The following is a 21336-nucleotide window of genomic DNA, read 5'->3' as shown; positions in this document are numbered from 1 at the left end:
TTTACAAGTATGGGTCCCACAAAAAAGTAGAAAAATTTGAGTGATGAGAAGCAGAGTGAAGTGTGCCAAACGGGTGGTATATAAGAAATTGGGTATTTTAAGTTGTAGGTTTTTAGACCCCTTAAAACATAATTTGATTAACCTAGTTAATTAGCCAAGTTATTACTTAGTCCAAATTCCAGATCTAGGTTATCACAATCAAACAATCATATCATGCATAGCAGTGGAAATATAAATAACACAATGATATGATGATTTAGGAAACCAAACCGGTAAAAACCTAGGGAGGATTTAACCTAGCTATGCTCAAGGTAAACCTGAATCCACTATGAAAGAATCAAAGTTTTACAATAGGACTTAGACCACTAACATCCTATTGCTACCCACCAGTAGAAACTTACTGACACGACCACATGCAAGCTCCGACACCACGGACTCCTTCTTTTTTGGATTCTCCAGCAAGTATAAGCAACCCCGCTTGTGTTTCTTTAAGCTTTTTAGTGTAGCAACTGAATGATCATCAAGCTCTTAATCAAATCTTCTTCTTGATAATTCTAAGCATGTGTGAAGACAACCACCTCTAGATCTCATAAGAAATTCACACACACAGCAAATAGAGCAACAAAAAAACGTGGCTAGGGTTTCCCTTTTATACTTAGGGCAAAACATAAAACCCAACACGTTTTAATAGGCTAGGGCTGAGTTGGAAAAATATGCAGAAAAAATATTCTGCCTGAGATTTGATCGATTGAGCCTATTTTTCGATCGATCGAGCCAGGCTGAAATACACTAATACTTCTACAATTGCTCGATTCCAACTTTACATAAAAGACACAACTTTGAGCAAGTCTAAACAAAACTAAACAACCTGTTTTGATCATGGTTTGCCAATAATACACATTAGAGTTCTAAATACATTTGTTCCTAAGTCTTTAGAACCTAACAAACTTCCCCTTTGGCAATCCGTGACAAAACACAACTAAAAGCTCAAAGTTTACAAAGAAAAGCCATTTACAAAAAATTGCCCATTATAACAAATCCAATCCTAACTACTATCCATCAGTTGCAAGTGTAGACAACAACTCAATTGAATCAACCTGTATATTTCCTGAAACACTTAAACAAAATGCATAACCGCATGTGTGGAAAATACAAGTAAACAAAAATAAATTCTTGATTTCACTCAACACAAAATAAAGACAAATATTAATGAATAACTCATAAATATAAATCAATAAGCAGTGAAACAAGAAACAAATAAATAAATGTATCTCCCCTTATTCTCCCCTTATCATGAATAGCCCAGCACAAATACATCAAGAGCCAAAACAAATACAAAGTGAAGTACCTAGATACAATCTAATCTCCACAAGCTCCAACAAACAAAAAACTCTCCCCCTGAGAACAAAAACCTCTACAAGTGTCTTAAATGTACTCCCCCTTTTTGTGATGGAATGCCAAAGGGCAATCAAAATCCATCACCAAAAGGAGGTGGCGGTGAGGATTGTCGAAACTGTGCCAACTCTGCTCGCAAGGCACGGATCTCATCGAGCACGTCCACCAAAATTTGTCCATGAGCTTCCTGAACGATCAAAACATGATCCAACGTACGTCGAATGTTTGAATCATTCGAAGTAGTCGGTGGAGTAACATTAGCATTAGTAGCAACAGCACCAGACGCCTCAGCCGTAGCAGCACCTGTAGAAGAGGGAGGAGGGGGTACAGCACTAGAAGACTCACCTCTAGGACGCGTAGAGCCAACTCTCAAGTGAGTAGCTGTCTGCCTAAGGAAGGTGACACCTATGGGAGCTATAACATGTACGGGCTCACAAGCAGGGAAGTCAACTAAAATGAGAAACAACAAAATCCTATGAATGAAAATAGGATGAATAAAAGCATGAGCGACAGCAAAACTCCTATGAACTTCATTCAAATAATGAAGAAACAGATGAGGAAAACTAATCGACGCACAAGAAACAAAGGCGTACACAAACACACATCGCTCAAGAAGGATGGTGTGCAGATGAGAAATAGGCCACAAAGAATGACACGCTATCCTAAAGAAAAGATAGGTAGTCTCAATAAGTTCAGCGGACGTGATCCAAGGATCAGAACCCCACTGGATAGAAGACCCAGTGATGTATGACATAACGTCATCAAGGGGTGGAGACTCCTCATAAGGATAGACAGGCTGCCTAAGAACTGGAACCCCAAGAGTTTCAGCCATTATCCTAGGGGTACTGGTGAACTAAACACCTTGTATCCAACTCCTAACAAGGGTGTTGGAATCATAGATGTGGCAAAAGAGATTTGAGAAGAACTCTCTAATCAAGGCGGTCGGGGGTGGATGATCTACCTCCAACAAAAACAACCAGCCTCTACTCTCAAAGTTTGCCCTAATGGCAAGATCAAGCTCATCTAACACAACAGAATGCTCAGCCTAAATCTTTCTCTTACTGTTCAACTTCTCATAAACCTCTTTGCTTTTGTCATTCTGAAACAATTCACTCCTAGAGGGAGACTCAAAGGAAGTGGAGGGTGTCCTATGGGCTCTAGTCTTCCTAGGCATGGTGCTAGGATAAGGATAAAGACACAAAGAAGAATAAAAGAAAAACCAAGGGCAGATTGCAAGTTAGCACAAAAAAAATATAGAATAAAAAATCTATATGATGCATGAATAGTTAAATGTCATGATGCATGCTCTAATGCAGTGAAATTAAGTTCAAATTCACAAAATTGGCTTGAGCATAGAGCTTCTAACAAAAACCCCAAAAATTTTAGGGAACCACTTGTTCAATTTGAAAAAATTGATCAATTGATCATCACACAAGATAAAATATAGTTTATAATGATCAAATACATCAATCCAATAAGCCAATTTTATCAATTTGGACCTAATTGAACAAAATCCCTAATTCGGATACATACAAGCCCTAAAAATTTCAATTTCTCAAAATTCATCAAATTGATCAAATTAAACCATCAAGATCAAGTTTATAACATCCTAGAACAAAAACCCATTGATCAATTTCAGAAAATGTGGCTTGAATCATCAAAAACCCCAAATTTGAATAGGTCCGAAAATCCCAACAAAATGCATGAAAACATGAAAATAAATGCAAAAGGAAGGGTATAATGGACTTACCGGTTTAGAGAGAGGAAAATCTTGTAAAAAGACTGGAGGAAAACGACAAAAAATTGATGATGAGCCTTGTCCAAATCGGAGAGAGAGAGAAAAGTTTGAAAAACTTTTGAAAAGTGAGTTTGAACAAGTCAAACTCAGTTTTTAAAAAACCTGATTCACGATTTTCGATTGATCGAAAATCAGTTTCGATTGATCAAAATAGACAGAGGCTCCCTTAAATTTTTAAAAACAATTTCGATTGATCGAAAAACAGACTCGATCATCAAAATAGACAGAGGCTCACAAAATTTTGAGAAAAACACAGTTTTGAAAAAAAAACAAAACACATTTTAGGAACACCTCAAAGCATTGAAATTGGTGAACAAAATGCATGAGTATGTGATGAAATGTTTTTCAAAAACAACAATTTTAAACCCAGTTTTCCCAAAATTAAGATTTTCAAACATTTTCCATAAGTTCTCAAGCATCAAATCTGTTTTGCATAAAAATTCAAAGTATTTGCAAACTCGGTTGGTCAAACCAAAAATACACACAATAACATATACAATGTTTAGCAAAGAGTAACTTGTGTAGTGTGTGCAACTAGCAAAAACTTGAGATACATGTGAGGTGATATGTAAATAGAAATCAATCACAATTTCTACAAAATTCATCACATAAAATTTGAAAGAGACTATCACCAAAAGAGTTACATCATATAACTCTCACATCTCCTAGAAAACAAGCTTGTAATCATGTAAGTTTCTTGATTTGCCTCATAATGTACACACCAATTTTATTTGATCAGAAACTTATTAAAATAGCTGGGATAATGTACACACCAATTTTATTTGTTTGATTTAACATTAAGTCCAATAATTTATACACCAATTTTAACATTTAAACCGAGGCTACACCTTATGTTCTTTTTGTGCATATACTACACTTTCTCGAGCACAAAATCTTACGATATGCACTAAGATGTTCATGATTGACTAATGAACAGTGGTGAGATAATTATTTATGCCTTTCTCAAAAGGTTCAAGTCCGACAGTCAAAGACATGGGACTTCAAGATCAAGACAAGGTGATCAAAACCATAAATATCTTTCCCACACAACATGCACTACAAAGTTTCAACTAGTAAAGTACAGTAAGTAAGCTCATCAAAGCTAAACAAAGTACAAAAGACATGTTATGTGAAAATAAATTGATCAATCTTTCCCACACAACATGCACTATAAAGCTTCAACTAGTAAAGCGCAATAAGTAAGCTCATCAAAACTAAACAAAGTACAAAAGACATGTTATGTGAAAATAAATTGACCAACCCTGTTTTCAAAACCAAGAAAATAGTGCAAAACACAACTTGCTTCCTTTTTTCTTTTATTAAAAAAAAAAACAAAAAAAAAACCTAGAATGAAATGCATGAATGTTATGCAATGCAAATCCTATAAACAAAGAAAACAAAAAACCAAAGAACAATGGTCACAAAAACTATAGCAATGAAGCACAAGGACCATGTCAGAATGACTCAATTAGATTGAGCCTTTTGCATCCAAAACTTTTTAGATGCACTACGAGCATTGGAGTTCTTATTCACATGAGGATGATTTCCAATTCCAAGATTGGAATAAAGGTTTAGAGCCTTTACCAATTCACCAATGAGTACCATAGGATATTGTGTTTAAGGCACATGTACTTTTGGTTTGTTTGCTCTCTTAGCAGCTTGCAGCTTGTAACAGTTTGGAAGAACGTGTCCAGACTTTCCACAAAAATGACAAACCCATGCAGACTTATCATGTGATTTGTCCTTAGAAAGGGTAGACTACTTAGGTTTAGACTCTTTTAGTTCAACCCTAATCTTCCTAGGAGGTGTAACTTCTAAGGGTTTGACAACCTCACTAACAGGGGGTTCAGAAGAAGATGAAGGAACAAAAATAGTGGAATTGGGTGCAGACACATTGATGCTTTCTACAAAACCTAACCCAATTTTGTCAGAAGGAGACTTTTGAACACTAAGCATATGATCAAGTTTAGAACTAGCAGACCTATTAGATTGTTCTCTAGCAACAGAAAACTTATGTTCCAAATTCTTAACTTTATCAAGCAAAAGCATGTTCTCAGTCTTCACATTATTCAAAAGTTCAGTAGCATCAAACAATTTAACAAGTAAATTTTTCTTATCAAGCTCAAGAGATGCAATTTTCTTTAATCCTAATTCAACGTTCATAGCATCCTTTGCAGCAACTTTGCAAAGTTTATTGTAGGCTTCTTGAAGATCTACATCCTCAGAGAGTTCCCCATCAGAAGGGTTCTCTTCAGCAGATACACTTTCATTGACTACAGCAGTAGCAGTGAAAACAATGAAGTTTCCATCCTCGTCACAACCAGACTTATCATCAGAAATTTCACCATCACTAAGGGTTACAACCATAGCCTTACCTTTAGACTTCAAGTAAGTAGGACATTCAGATTTTATGTGACCATACCCTTGACATCCAAAACACTAAGGACCTATAGAATTATTAGAAGATTGACCTACTTTTTCTCTAGGTTTATCAGTGTTGTTAACCTTAGTGGGATCATTCTTCCTAAAGTTTCTAGGTTCAGCAGTGTTCTTACCTCTTGCCCTTCTGTTGTTGTTTCTAAGAAAATTCCTAAAGTTCTTGGTAAGGTAAGCAATCTCTGTAGTAGAGAGCTCATCATCAAATCCACCAGCATCAACATCATCAACTAACTTAAGAGCCATTGATTGGATTTGCTAGTCTTAGGTAGGTCCAACTCATAGGATTGGAAAGATCCTACAAGTTCATCAATAGAGATAGAGTCCACATCCTTGCTCTCAGTGATGGCAGTCACTTTGGGTCTAAAATTTTTAGTCAAAGATCTAAGAATCTTCCTAACAATTTTAGATTGATCATAGATTTCACCCAAGTTATATGCAGAATTAATAATATCATTAAGTTTAGCATAGAATTCATCAAAAAATTCATCATCAGATATCCTAATGCTTTCAAAATTTGAAGTTAATTGCTGCAATTTATTTATTTTAACAGCCTTTGTGCCTTTATGCACAGTCTGAGGATATTCCAAGCAGTATGAGCAACCTCAACATTAGAGATTCTCTTAAATTCCCCTATAGAAACAACGTTAAAAATAGCATTCATAGCTTTGCTATTGAACGCAACTGCTTCTTTTTGAGAAGTTTGCCACTCACTAACAGGAGTAGTGGGCTTCTCCCATTCGTATTCGACGGAGTTCTAGACTCTCCCATCAATTAATTTCAGGAATGCTTTCATCCTTACTTTCTAATAAGCATAATTATTCCCATCAAAGTGAGGAGGAATAACAAGAGAATGTCCGTGTTCCATGACAACAGGGGTCAAGGATCAGCTCAGTGATCAAAAGATCAACAACAAGAGAGCTACCCGCTCTAATACAACTTGTAGGTTTTTAGACTCATTAAAACACAATTGGATTAACCTAGTTAATTAGCTAAGTTATTACTTAGTCCAAATTCTAGATCTAAGTTATCACAATCAAACAATCATATCATGCATAGCAGCGGAAATATAAATAACACAATGATATGATGACCTAGGAAACCAAACTGGTAAAAACTTGGGGAGGATTTAACCTAACTATCCTCAAGGTAAACCTGAATCCACTATGAAAGAATCGAAGTTTTACAATAGGACTTAGACCACTAACATCCTATTGCTACCCACCAGCAGAAACTTATTGACACGACCACGTACAAGCTCCGACACCACAGACTCCTTCTTTCTTGGATTCTCTAGCAAGTACAAGCAACCTCGCTTGTGTTTCTTTAAGCTTTTTAGTGTAGCAACTGAATGATCATCAAGCTCTCAATCAAATCTCCTTCTTGATAACTCTAAGCATGCGTGAAGACAACCACCTCTAGATCTCACAAGAGATTCACACACAGAGCAAATAGAGCAACAAAAAAACGTTGCTAGGGTTTCCCTTTTATACTTAGGGCAAAACATAAAATCCAACACGTTTTGATAGGCTAGGGCTGAGTTAGAAAAATCTGCAGATAAAACATTCTGCCCGAGATTCGATTGATCGAGCCAGGCCGAAATGTACTAATACTTCTGCAACAGCTCAATTCCAACTTTACATAAAAGACACAACTTTGAGCAAGTCTAAACAAAACTAAACAACCTGTTTTGATCATGGTTTGTTAATAATACATATTAGAGTTCTAAATACATTAGTTCCTAAGTCTTTAGAACCTAATATGAGTGACGAGTGACGAGTGACGAGAGACGAAAATTGAGTGAAGAGTGATGAAAAAAAAAAAAAAAAAAAAAACCAAACAGCCTCTAAATTTTTAGCTATGGCACCACTAATGCTCTAAGGTAGTTACGAAAGCATATAAAACTCTAATTTGACTAAAAAAACATTAAAAACACCTGGAAATAATGCCTGTTTGGCATATGTGCTTAAACATGTGTTTTCAGTATTTAAACAACATTACACATATTTCTACATATTTTTTTACCCACACATATTTCTAAAAAATACAAACAACGTTACTAGAATAGCATAAAAATTAAATAATTATAAAAATAACAAAAATTACATAAAAATTCTAAAGTTAAATAATTATAAAAATTAAATATTATAATACCATGTCCTACATCATGATGAGTTATTGAGTGATGAAAGTGTGTCTCCACATAGCCCACCATCATACATTCACCCATTATAACTCGCTACGTGGCGAGTTGTAGCACAAAATTATGTATTATTTATTTATGTATAGTTTGTCCCACCAAAACTGGCCCCCACGTATCATAACTTCATGCAGATTGACGGTCAAGAACCCTCCTACTAAAAACTGACGGTCCCGATCTCCCATCCTTTCAAACCCACACGTTTCGCGCTCCATTGCTCTTCAATAAAATATTAAAAAAAACCTCGCTCTCTCTCTCTAGTTCTTCCCAAAATTCTTGAACAATCACAGAAGCCAAAATTTCACTCCAAAATTCTTCAACAGCAGATTCTTTTAGTACGGTTTTCATCCTCCATTGCTCTCTCTTTGTCGTTGTTTTTTGTTGTGTGTTTTTTTGGGGTTCGGTTTCTTCATTCTTGGTTTATATGATATAAAAAGCACTGTACTAAACCCTTTCTTGCAGGGGAATCCGGGTTAGGGTTCCGACCCGAAATGTCGACACGAAACCGTCGTCCGCCACCATATTCTTCATCATCATCTTCGTCCAAGAAGCCATCATCGGTTTCGGAGTATCCAATAAAGAAAGTGACGAAGCCCCAATTGGCAAAGAAACGACCCGCTCTTGCTGATGTCACAAACCAAAGAAATGGCCCTCACACTAATAATTCACGCGCCTCAATCTCATCGTCCAAGCCTCTGGTATTCTTTATTTCTCTAAATTAATTCAACACATATAACCCTCTTTTATTATTATTATTTTTTAAATATGATTATTGATTATATCTCTTTTGGAGTGATTATAATATGTATTCATGTTAATTTTAGATTCTCACTTGTTGTTTCTTCAAATGAAAATTAATTTATGTTTTAGATTTACAAATTTATCAAATTACCATATTACCATTTTTGTTATAGAGAAATATTAAATTTCTGAAGATGACTCCTGTTAGTATCACCTCGTGACAAAATTATGTCGCTCGAATTTTAGGAAACCAAACTCTAGGCCTTGTTAAAGGAGTGATTATGATTGGTTAGGCCACCATTTGACAATGTCTATAGATTCATAATTATTTTGGGTAAGTTTGTCTGTGAAACTGTGTTGCTTCCTTTTTCATTTTCAAACTGTGAAACTGTTTTGAAAATGATATGTTGATGAGATAAGTTAATGGTTTAAATAGACATGTCTGTCTTATATTATAGCATGCTTTGGTTCGACCAAGAAACATTTATGGTTTTGTGGGGTTCAATTGGTAACCTTGTGGCAATGGCATCCTTTTTGGTGCTCCCTGTCCCTGTCCAAAAAAAGAAAAATTCATTTATGGTTTTGTGCACGAACATCTTGGCAAATCAATTACATAGTTTTTTATTCTTTGTACATGCCCGTTTTTACTTTGTACATTAATTTTGAAATACATTAATCTATGACTGGTTTTGGAATTTTTGTTGTATGTGCAACAGTTATTGTGAATTTCGGATTCATCTTGAAATACATTCATTTATGTTTCTTGATGGTGTTAAGAATTTTTTTTTTTTTATGTAAACTAAACCTGTTTTCTTAATGAATTCAAACCCGTTCTTTATTGCATAGCTTTCTAAGTGGGCTTTAGCCAAAAAAAATAAAAATAAAAGAAGAGAAAAATTTAGTTGGAAATTTTGATATATGTAAAACATTTATAGGATTCTGAATAATGAGGTTATATTGATTATGGCAGTGACTATGTATTTTATTTTGATGATTCTGTTCTAAAGGATGGATAGTGCTTTTGACTAATATTTGGAAAGATGGAGATGTATATCAGTATATGGTGCTCATTTTCCCTTCAGTCATTTTTATAGTATCTGATCTTTCATATATATTGACATGTCACACATATTGTAGTACTTGTTTTAAATTTTCTGAAAAAGATTGATTTAAGTTATATATCTGAAGGTACCATGTGTGGCTAAAATTGCCAAGACTAAGAAGGAGTTTTCTGCTTCCACTGAGAATACTGGCTTCCCCGGGAAAATAAAGCCAGAATATTTGAGTGTGAAATCAAGTGTCTTGGTTCCAACCAGGGATATATCTTTCCCAAGAAGCGATCAAACTATGGCTACTGTTGCAGCCCTTCCTGCTCCATGCAGCATGGATGCTGTTCTTACTGCTCCAAATAGCATAATTCATGCACCCAGAGGCATGGATGTTTCTCCAAGTAGATCAGTTAGTGGTTCCATTTCTTTGGATGAGAGCATGTCTACTTGTGATTCTTTGAAGAGTCCAGTGTTTGAATATATTGACAACGAGGACACTTATGCAGTTACATTGATTGAAAGAAAGACAATTAACAGTCTCTACATTTCAGATAATGCTGAAAAAGCAGGTTTCTTTTTCTAAAAGATTTAGATTTTGCTTGCATAATTTTCTCTCTTTCTATCATAATTTTTATATGTTGAGGGTCTTCCTCATTAATATATGCCCTGAATACTCTTGGCCAACATGGGCCATGATATCTTGTTTTATTTTCACTTATACAAAAAACAAAAAGTCTTGTTTCACTTCATTACTTGCAAAGTGCATATCTAGAGTATTTGTTGTTATGCCCTTTTAAATTTAGAATACAAAGATATATGTAAAACTGTAATTTAGAATTAGTATTTATTTAGTTTGTAATTTTGGAAATAGTTGCTGATTTTGAATGTAGACTAAAATGATAATAAACATGGGGTCTAATTGTTTACACTTCTAACTTAAAATCCTAACTTATTTTCACTATCAGCATTTATTTTGAATATAGACTAAAATGATAATAAACATAGGGTCTAATTGTTTACACTTCTAACTTAAAATCCTAACTTATTTTCACTATCAGCATTTGAAAACTTTATTTTATTTTTAATCACAATTGTACTTCTACATAATCTTGATTTTAGGGGATGTCTGCAAAAGGGGTATGCTTCTGGAGCAGGAAACATTTGATGAAGTTGTTGATATTGATAACAATTTCTTGGACCCAAAGTTCTGTGCAACTATTGCTTGTGATATCTACAAGCACTTGCGTGCATCTGAGGTAAACATACTTTTCCACACTGTATTGAATGTGTTATGTATTCCTTATTATGTCAATTTTCCTGCTTACCACTAATTAAAGAACATTCGTCTTCCTAACTTCTGCTTCTTGTGATTTATTCAATTTTTTGGGGTTTTAGGCAAATAGAAGACCTTCCACAGACTTCATGGAAAGGATCCAAAAAGATACAAATGTCACCATGCGTGCGATACTGATTGATTGGCTTGTGGAGGTAATTTATGGTGGGTGATGATATTGCCAGGGTGATTTATATAATCCAAGCAATTTCCATCTTCTCCACCCCATTTTTCAGGGTTATATTTTTCAGATTTACCCTTGCATTATAAAAATGCTCATTGTCAATATCATCAAACATTCTTTATAATTGTGCAGCTATTTTGGTCTTATAATTGGTTATCTTACCTTATGTTGTTATCTGTAGGTTGCTGAAGAGTACCGGCTTGTGCCTGATACACTATTTTTGACTGTTAACTACATTGATCGTTATCTTTCTGGAAATTCAATGAATAGGAAGCAATTGCAATTGCTTGGTGTTGCATGCATGATGATTGCAGCGTAAGATTTTATTGTAGTCTGTAGATGTGCTTACTTATTAAACTCTCTCTCTCTCTCTCTCTATATATATATTGGTGTGCATCTGCTGATCTAAATTTTCATGATGATAAGAAGTATGATTAATAACTTGAGGGGCAATTGTCTTGCCAGTAAGTATGAGGAGATCTGTGCACCAACTGTGGACGAGTTCTGTTACATAACTGATAACACATACTTAAAGGAAGAGGTTTGTTTCCGTTTATATCATCTGAGATTTTACTCTTATATGCTTCTTTGTGTTGCCTCATTTGTCCTATCTTCATAATAATTGGCCCATGTAATTTCTGCAGGTTTTGCAAATGGAATCTGCTGTTCTGAATTACTTGAAGTTTGAAATGACAGCCCCAACAGCTAAATGTTTTTTGAGGTAATAGCTACCTCTCGTATTATTATCAATATGTCAAGAGAAACTTCATTTCTGTTGCTTTGGGTTTTGACTTTTGTGATTCATGACAATTGTTCAGGCGATTTGTTTGTGTTGCTCAAGCGACCAGTGAGGTATTTTTTTTCTTGGGCTAAATTGCTTTTAGTGCTTCAGTTTTATGTCATTTCTTCAGGACTTGCTTGGTTTAAGAAATTTTTTTATTTCTCATCTCAGTGGATTTTTGGCTGTCAATTACAGTTTTATAGTAAAAAATTTTCAATTAATAATTTTGATTAACTAACTTCTGTATTTTTAAAATATACTGGATACAGAGTTCTGTTTATTTTGTAACATTTTTGGTATTAGATTATACTAAACTATGAAGGTAATGATATTTTTTTTGGTTTCATGGTGGTGGTAATCAAAATTACTTGTGCTGATTTTACCTGCTTCTTTTATTTTTTATTTTTTAGGTTCCATCAATGCACTTGGAGTGCTTGGCCAACTACCTCGGAGAGTTGTCTCTTCTAGAATATGGCATGCTTCGTTATGCCCCATCACTAGTAGCTGCTTCTGCTACTTTCTTAGCCAAATTTATACTTCTCCCTGAAAAGAAACCCTGGGTATGTTTGTTGATCCATCTCCTCTGATAATGTATTGTAACATAGTTTGATTCTGTATATATACTGGTACAGAATTCTACGCTCAGGCATTACACACTTTACCAAGCTTCTGATTTGAGTGACTGCGTCAAGGCACTACATAGCCTCTGCCGTAATGGCAGTAATTCTAATCTACCAGCAATTAGGGAGAAGTACAGCCAGCATAAGGTATGAATAACCACTATCTCTCTTTGTGTATGGATTGAAGTGTGAGATGCATTTTCACCATATATTCTAAATCAATCTTACACGAGCCCTTTGATTACTTCTATAACTTCTCCAGTTATGATCTGGTTCCAGAAAGTTTTAACAACATGTTTTGCTATGATTGCATTTAACAGCCATGTCTTATTACATGAAATACTGTGCTCAGTGATGATATATAAGAATAAAACTGACACCTAATTATTATCATGAAGTTTGCACGGGGGATTATAAGCAGGATCATATGACATGAAAATATTGAAGCAGTATGAATGAAACTTTTTGAAAGTGAATTTTGTAGGGTGGGGTTAGTTTCCCATAGGTTTTTACTTATCAAAAAAGAAAAAAATAATTTGCCTATAAATTTTACTGGCTAGAGGTGAGTAGTGGTGTTGAACATCAAAAGGAACTGAGCTATTCGACTTTTCATCATCGTGAATATGATGTTCTTCTATTTCAATAAAATTCCTATTACCTATCCAAAAAAGAAAAAGAAAAAGAAAAAGCTGAACTATTTGACTCTGTGATGAACATTAACACTTCTAATAAGAGGCATCACATCACCAAAATAATATAGACAGCAGTTTGGTGCTGAATTTTAAATATGTGCTCAGATGATTCTTAAACAAGATATTTACTTTCTAAAATGCTTAACACAACACTTATGTTGAATCATTTTAACACTGAAAATTTAATAGATTTGTCAGTTTCCATGAGATGTTAAAAAGCCCGATTAATGCAAGTGGTCAAGCCTTCCACAAATTAGAGGGTGGTAATCTTGCAAGTTTGCATTTGGCCAGGAGCTAATGCAGTTCTATTTTGAAATTATTATTTTACATTTGCCACATAAAAAGAATTACATGACTTGGACTTAGGTGCATGGTGCACCTCAAATTAAGTAGTTTCCTGACAAAATTTATTACCTGAGCTATGGTAATGACTTACTGGATTATGCTGTATAAACTTGTTATGGCTTCGACAATGAAAATGGACTATGAACTTGGCTATAATTCACTGTGTTCATATATATTTGGTATTTATATGGACTGCTCTAAACTGAATCTTTTTTTCTTTGAATCAGTACAAGTTTGTGGCAAAGAAGTACTGCCCTTCTTCAATACCTCTTGAGTTTTTCCAAGAATCAAGCAACTAGGCATGCACAACATTGTTCCAAATTCAATGTAGCTGGTTTTTTGTTGTGAGTGATATAACTCTCGTCACCCCATATCCTCTGTGTGGAGTGTTAAAGCCAGTAGTTCTGTGCCTCCCATTGGATATTCGGGCTACCTTTTCAGTGTACTATTCTCCTAGACATAAAATCACCAAGGTTATCTCTTGTACAGTTATTGCTTTTGAATTGATTTTCCAGTGTATAGTAAAGTGATAGTGTATACGGAATTATTTTTTCTTGTGGTTTTCTCTCTTTCCTTCATTGATTCATATGCTATAAATACTGAAGAACATAAATTGACAGGTTTACTTTATGAACCCTAATTACATTGGTAAAGCTTAAGTGTAGATGTTTGGCTAAGTTCGCTCTATGGCTAATGAATCAGGTGGAATCGTGTGGCAAAATTTTATGCTTGCTATGTGGGTTGCAATGCTCTTGAAGACCTCAAAGAGTGTGAAATATATATTAAAAAAAAAAAAAACACGCAAATGTCCAAGAATTTCAAAATTGAATTTAAAAGATAAACAAATAGACTACATGGAATTCTTTTTTGGGTGAAATTTGAATGGAGGTATATATTAGAATTACGCAACGTGCACTAGGATGTATATAAAAATAATAAAATATGTATGCACTGATTACTGAGGATTATTTTGTTAGATACTCTGGTCCCGCATAACTAAAATCTTATAATCAAACAATAAATAGGTCCTTATTTGAATTAGGTTATGAACAAGGTGAAACCCTTTGGTTTTCAACTGACTGCTTCTAGTTCAATGATAGAGATGCTCTATGTTCCTTTAAACACAAAAATATTTGAATATTTTAGAATAATTGCTTAGACTGATTCCCCCCCTCTCTTTAAATTTCAATTTATAAACAATCTATTCTTCGTACAGAGGAACTTCTATGTATCACTAATTACCTATGCTAGTAGCAACACCTATACATAGTCATTTAATGTCATGCACATGTTTTGGATTTCTTATCCGGACTTGGCTTGAGTTGATTTAGTGCATTGGATCTCTTAAAGTATTATTTTTTGGGAAATATTAACAAGCACTGTGTGGTGCTTGTTAAGGTTTTCTTAATGTGGGTTCCATTTAATAAAAAAAAATTAAATAAATGAAAGAAAAAGATATAAGAGTAACCCACCATTTATTTTAATTTTTTTTTTCTTTATGAAGCTGGTTCCATAACTTATAAAGCTGAAAAAAATGACATAAAGTTGCAAAAAAAGATAAAAAGCTACCAAAAAGAGTCAAAAAAGTTGTTAACGGATTGCTCAAATGAGAAGATTAAAGCATAGAAAATAAAAATGGACAATGGTCACTTTTCCTTAAGATGATCAATTGCATTTTTTTTCTATTCAAAATTTTTAAAATGAAATGTGGAAGTAAAATGGGGAAAAGAAACGAGAATCAATCTAGCGTTTATTCAAAAAATCAAACTTTTTACTTTTATAATTCGATAATTACAACAAACAAAGGAGGCGGGACTTGAACTTTTTTTTTGATAGGGTGGGAGTTGAACTTTGATTCTTGTAATAAAAGAGAACATTATAAATTATAAAATTTTTGTCCAACAAATGAAATTTTAACTACATTTGTAAGAGGTAACAAAAGGAACACAAATACATCCCATAGAGTTTCCAAAAAAAAAAAAAAAAATACATCCCATATATGCTCAACATATATTTTTGGAAGTAACATATATGATATAATATTCCCTCCAAATTATGACAAATGGTTATAATGATTGTATTGTATTTTGAGGATTTGAGTTGTTTTTGGCATAAAAGATCGACTTCCTATATGAGTATGACCTACTGGTTAAGATATTCTGCATTGTCTAAGTTACTATAAAGACAGATCTAATGACCGTTTGAATTCAAATTCAAAAACTCAAAACCTAAACCTGACAGTCTTGTGAGCTTCGAAACAGTAACCTGAGACTTAATCCTAGGTGGCATCTCCACATTAGTCAGTGATGTACAACAGAGCATTTTTCAAACACACAGAAAGCAATATGTCATACGTGGGGGCCCACTTCTGCTACGCTCCTAACGATAACCGAGTTGATCCAAGGGTCAAGATCTTTTCACATTTCAAATAATCCCAATTCCCCGCCTCAAAAGTATAATTAAAAAAACCATTATTAAAATCACACTCAAAACACTCACACTGAAACGCTCTCTCTTCCTCACTCTCTCTCTCTCTGCAAAACCCTCAAAAAATCCAAGAATTCTTCAAAGACTCTCTCTTTGAAGACTTGGACTTTGTTTCTCTGTGTGAAAACTGAAAAAGGGTTTTGGGTTTCTTTGCTTAGCTTTGTTGCTCTCTTGTTCTTGAGCTAAAAGAACAAGGGTGAACTAGAGCGAGTGTGTGAGTGTGAGAGAGGAAAAAGAGGTTCTTGGAGTCAAACTGTGAACTGGGTTTGATTCAAAATGTCGACCCAGAATCGCCGTTCGTCGTTTTCTTCATCAACATCTTCGTCTTTGGCGAAGCGACAAGCCTCGTCTTCGACATTGGAGAATCCCGGAAAGGCCACGATGATTGCACCTCGCTTGGCCAAGAAGCGAGCTCCACTTAGTAACATCACCAATGTCAAGAATGTGGCTCACATTGTTTCACGGAGCTCCGTTCCCTCTTCTACTTTGGTATTTACTAGTACAAAAATGTAGTGCAAAATAGAATGAAATTTAAAAAAAAAAAAAAAATGTTTGAAACTTTTGGTTCTTGTTTTATTTGTTGTTTTATCATATTAATGGGGGTTTGAGAAACGTTTCTTGTTTGTGGGGTTCCCTTCATTTTTCAAAAAATTTTGTGGCATTTGATTTATAGCAATTTCATGTTTAATGTTACTAAATGATTCATCTTGTGCATGTTTTCTTTGCTTTTCTTTCAATTTATGTTTAGTAAATTTTGTCATTTTCTAAAGAAATTGATTCTGATCCGTTAGGTTGTTCAGAAATTGTGTATATTTTATTTATTTTTAGAGCTTATTGTAACAATTTGATTTAATGGAGCTGAATACATGAAAATTTTGGTGCTAATTCTTGCTATTGGTAAAAGGTGCGTATGGTTATAAGGAAATATACTAAAATTATATAACTTAAGCCTCAGTCTTGAATTGCTTGCTCTGTGTTGTATATTTTGCACCACGAATCACGGGTATTCAAATATCTCTGGCTTGTCCGTGTCAGACGCAGACACACCAGAGACACTTTTGCATTCGTGTTCTTGGTGTGTCGGGAAGAATTCAATTAAAAATATTCATTTGATTTTAGATATGTTTTTAAAGATTTTGATAGTTTGTACTTATTTTGAAAACTTAAAATAAACACAAATATTCCTAAAAATTAATAAAATATACCTAAAAATATTAATTAATTGTCATATCCTATTGTGTTGTGTCCTAAATTTTTCAAGAATTATTATATCGCTGTGTTGTGTCATGTACGTGTTGGATTTATGGTCAAGCCTATTGGATGGCACTAATTAATTTTTCGGTAACAAAGATTTCAAAATTTTAGATTTCAGGGCATCTATTGCATTGATCATAGCGTTTTAAGAATTCATTAAAGGCTCTAATTTTGCTTCTATCAATGCTCATCATGAGCAGTTTTTTGATGTGTTCCACTGTGAATGATAAAAATATATGAGTATATTTTATTTTCACTTTGTGTGCAAATACCATCAAACTCAATGCAATTTATTGTACTTCAATTTTCACTTTGTTGGTGTTGTACATATGACATAGAACTTATGCTACTTGCTGCACTTTCATTTGTAAAGACTAAAGATAGTATTTGGGAGATTGAGAAGCTTTCATATTTGCAGATGCCATCTGCAACTAAAAGTGCCAAGGCAAAGAAGGCACCCTCTGCTAGCGCCGGTAGCACGGCGTTTTCCAGGACCAATTTTCCTGCATCCTTGAATGTTAAATCAAGTGTACTTGTTCCTTGTAGCAAGGTTACATCTTTCCCTAGAAGTAATGAAACTGTCCCTAGCACAGCTGCTGTTCCTGCATCTTGCAGCATGGATGTTTCTCCAAGTAAATCAGATGGACTTTCAGTTTCTTTGGATGAGACAATGTCTACTTGTGAGTCTTACAAGAGTCCTGAAGTTGAATACATTGACAACAATGATCTTCCAGCAGTTGATTCTATCAACAGAAAGACATTAAGCAACCTCTACATTTCAGACCATGAAGAAAAAACAGGTATTTTCATTGTAGCAAGAAAATTCAAGCCTTCAGTTTATGTTGTATTTGTCCCTATTCTTTGATTTTTCCCTTAATTTACTAATATATTAATCATGCATCTAATTTTTATATTCATGTTCATTCAAAAAGCTCTTAACATAAAATTGTGGTTAATATTAATTTGGTTGCAGGAAATATCTGCAATAGAGATGTCCTTGCAGAGATGGATACAGATGATAAAATTGTTAATGTTGATAACAATTACATGGATCCACAGCTTTGTGCAACCATTGCTTGTGATATTTACCAGCACTTGCGTGCCTCTGAGGTATGTTAGTTTTACTCTAATACTACTAAAAGCCTTTTCATAATAATTAGGCATCTATAGCTAGTCTAGTCTAGTTCACATATATTGTTCATATGGGTTTCATATTTTAAATTTTGTTTCCCATTGTTTGTATAATTCTTATCCGTTTAATTTCTGGGAATTTTAGGCAAAGAAAAGGCCTTCCACAGACTTCATGGACAAAATTCAAAAGGACATCAATGCCAGCATGCGTGCAATATTAATTGATTGGCTTGTGGAGGTAATTCATTTTTGTTGATAGTTTTACATATTTTGTATACGCTGAAGACATGCCTTAAGAGATATAAAATTTATAAGGATAATTTTTTATTATTTTTCAATAATGGGGATTTTTTGTATTATTAAATTTGCTGTCGGTAATATGATCACCTAATAATTGTAACTTTATCAAGGGTGTACATGTAACATATGTTTATCTTCTATTCCAACTGCAGGTGGCTGAAGAGTACAGGCTCGTACCTGACACATTATATTTGACCGTAAACTACATAGACCGGTATCTTTCAGGGAATTTGATGAATAGGCAACGGTTACAGTTACTTGGTGTTGCGTGCATGATGATTGCCTCGTAAGTAAACATTAACTCTAGTGTGTTATCCTTATATGTGATAGTCCTTTATTTTGTACTCTTTAGTAAAAATATTAACAAGAAAAATTATTATATTGCCAGCAAATATGAGGAGATTTGTGCACCCCAGGTAGAAGAGTTCTGTTACATAACTGATAACACATATTTCAAGGAAGAGGTTGGTCCTGCCCTCTGGCAGAATTGAGCTTTTTCTAGATGATTCTTGCATTGTTTCTATCCTGCCTAAGCAGCATGAACATTAGCATTTCATATGCTGCAGGTTTTGCAAATGGAATCTGCAGTTTTGAACTACTTGAAGTTTGAAATGACAGCACCAACAGCTAAATGTTTCTTAAGGTAAGGGCTAGTTCATGACTATTGACTATACCTATGTTTTTCACGCATGCTGCTTCAGATGGTGACTTGTGATTAATTGTGTAGGCGATTTGTTCGTGCTGCTCAAGGAATAAATGAGGTATTGTTCTTGGGCTTGAGTGCTCAATATGTTTGCTTTTGTATCTTCCCTGCCATTTGCAAGGTCTAAATATCATCATTTTGTTTACACTATTGGGATAGTTCGCTTGAATATAATGCACCATAATTAATTCAATTATGGATAAAAGATTTTAATATAATGACTAGATTAGTAGTGAAAGGTGGTTGGGAAAAAAATAGCCACCATAATGGTCACTTAATAATATATATGTACAGTGTTGGTTATTGATTACACTTGCCATGTCCTAACACTTTAATTCTTTGCATTTTTTTTTATATTATTTGCCGTCTTCTCAGATTCCATCATTGCAGTTGGAGTGCTTAGCCAACTACATTGCAGAATTATCTCTCTTGGAGTACAGTATGCTTTGCTATGCTCCATCACTTATAGCTGCTTCAGCAATTTTCTTGGCCAATTATTTTCTTTTCCCTTCAAAGAGACCATGGGTATGTGCATGATAATACATTGATATATTTCTTGTGATTTAGGTTTATTGTTTTTGGTAGTAAGTCTGCATGTAATATAACTTGATTTTCAATTTGTTTTGGTACAGAATTCCACCTTGCAGCATTACACACTTTACCAGCCTTCTGATTTGTGTGACTGTGTCAAGGATCTCCATCGCCTGTGCTGCGATAGCCATAATTCTAGTTTACCTGCTATCAGGGAGAAATACAGTCAGCATAAGGTAAGAAAAGTTCAAGTCTTGTACTGTTTCTATCTCTGTCTCTGATAAATTATCAATCTCCCAAAAGTTCAAGTTGTTAGTAAATGGTGAACTTAATCTCTCCCCAGTAAGTGGTATGTGGAAATTTTAACTTTTTAAATCATATGCTCTAATACCTTGATAAAGTACCAATTCTCCAAAAGCTTAAACTGTTTGGAAATCAATTAACCATTATTCCAACACACACACACGTCCACTAAAGTTCTCTTTATTTGATTATTTTCACTTGAGAGACTGATGAAAGTAGGCTTAGGGTGTCCTTTGTTGCAAGCATGCTGTGTCAGGTGTATTATAGCAATAATCAAATAATTAATAGCTGCAATGGAACTGATCAGTTGCAATTGGATGAGCTGGTTGTGTAGTCCATAGTTTTAGATGGGTTAGAAATCAGCACCATCAGTTTGCTGAAATTTGTATATTTTGGTTTATCTGCTAATGTCCTAAGTTTTAATTGAGATGTTTATTTCTTCCTCAGTACAAATATGTGGCGAAGAAGTATTGCCCCCCTACATTACCTCCAGAGTTTTTCCACAGTTTAAGTCACTAGACATTTGGATTCCTGGTCCAATGCTACAGTTGGATATAGACTTGACATCAGTTCACGGATACTAGCAGCTAGTTGGTTCCAAGCAATGGAATATTTTCTTTTTCTTTTTCTTTTCTTCTGCCATTTTGTATAATGTCTTCTTTTTCACGATTTCATTGTTAATGTAGTACGTTAGTATTTTTGTGCATACTGTCGGGGGTTCTGCTGATTCCACTGTTTCAGTGAAATGTAAACTCCAAATGTTGTATGATATGCCTTCTTTCTTTCCCATTGCTTTCTGTGTTTATCCTAGAGTTAGACCTGCATGAAGCCAATATTTATAATGATTTTTAACTACTTAAAGAGAATTTATTGACATTGAACAGGCATCTGATGATGATGGTCTACCCCCAGGCATCTGATGATGATGGTCTACCCCCTTCATTGTCAATTTTCTGCAAATTTTAAGAGAAAGAACATACTTTCGATCTGTTACTTCTAGTTTATTAAAGAGCCGATGAAATTTGGTCATACTTAACTACAAATAGAACTTAA

General features: G+C 34.4%; 2 protein-coding genes across 4 annotated transcripts in view; both read left to right on the top strand.

Moving 5' to 3' along the window:
- LOC126698128 (cyclin-A1-1-like) overlaps positions 1-21072 on the top strand; it is a 52149-nt gene extending 31077 nt beyond the window's left edge. The window contains exons 2-12 of one of the 3 annotated variants that reach the window (XM_050395141.1): positions 16300-16550; positions 17734-18115; positions 18289-18425; positions 18592-18684; positions 18899-19032; positions 19135-19210; positions 19313-19389; positions 19474-19507; positions 19825-19974; positions 20082-20216; positions 20731-21072. In XM_050395141.1, coding sequence (XP_050251098.1) covers positions 16338-16550; positions 17734-18115; positions 18289-18425; positions 18592-18684; positions 18899-19032; positions 19135-19210; positions 19313-19389; positions 19474-19507; positions 19825-19974; positions 20082-20216; positions 20731-20802 — 1503 coding nt within the window. In that variant the 5' untranslated portion in view covers positions 16300-16337 and the 3' untranslated portion in view covers positions 20803-21072. Of the gene's footprint in view, positions 1-16047; positions 16551-17733; positions 18116-18288; positions 18426-18591; positions 18685-18898; positions 19033-19134; positions 19211-19312; positions 19390-19473; positions 19508-19824; positions 19975-20081; positions 20217-20730 lie in introns of those variants that run through there. The other 2 variants (XM_050395142.1, XM_050395140.1) reach the window with 2 other exon arrangements.
- On the top strand, positions 8016-14133 carry LOC126698127 (cyclin-A1-4-like). Its single transcript, XM_050395139.1, has 12 exons — positions 8016-8164; positions 8292-8527; positions 9759-10188; positions 10739-10875; positions 11015-11107; positions 11318-11451; positions 11602-11677; positions 11781-11857; positions 11955-11988; positions 12328-12477; positions 12550-12684; positions 13802-14133. Exons 2-12 carry the CDS (start codon positions 8321-8323, stop codon positions 13871-13873), a joined length of 1545 nt encoding a protein of 514 aa, XP_050251096.1. The 5' UTR covers positions 8016-8164; positions 8292-8320; the 3' UTR covers positions 13874-14133.
- Positions 21073-21336: the final 264 nt, after the last annotated feature.

This window comes from Quercus robur, chromosome 9 (assembly GCF_932294415.1).
Source record: "Quercus robur chromosome 9, dhQueRobu3.1, whole genome shotgun sequence".
NCBI lineage: Eukaryota > Viridiplantae > Streptophyta > Magnoliopsida > Fagales > Fagaceae > Quercus > Quercus robur.
The sequence above is the reverse complement of the archived record's forward strand: the minus strand, read 5'-3'. Positions and strand labels throughout refer to the sequence as shown.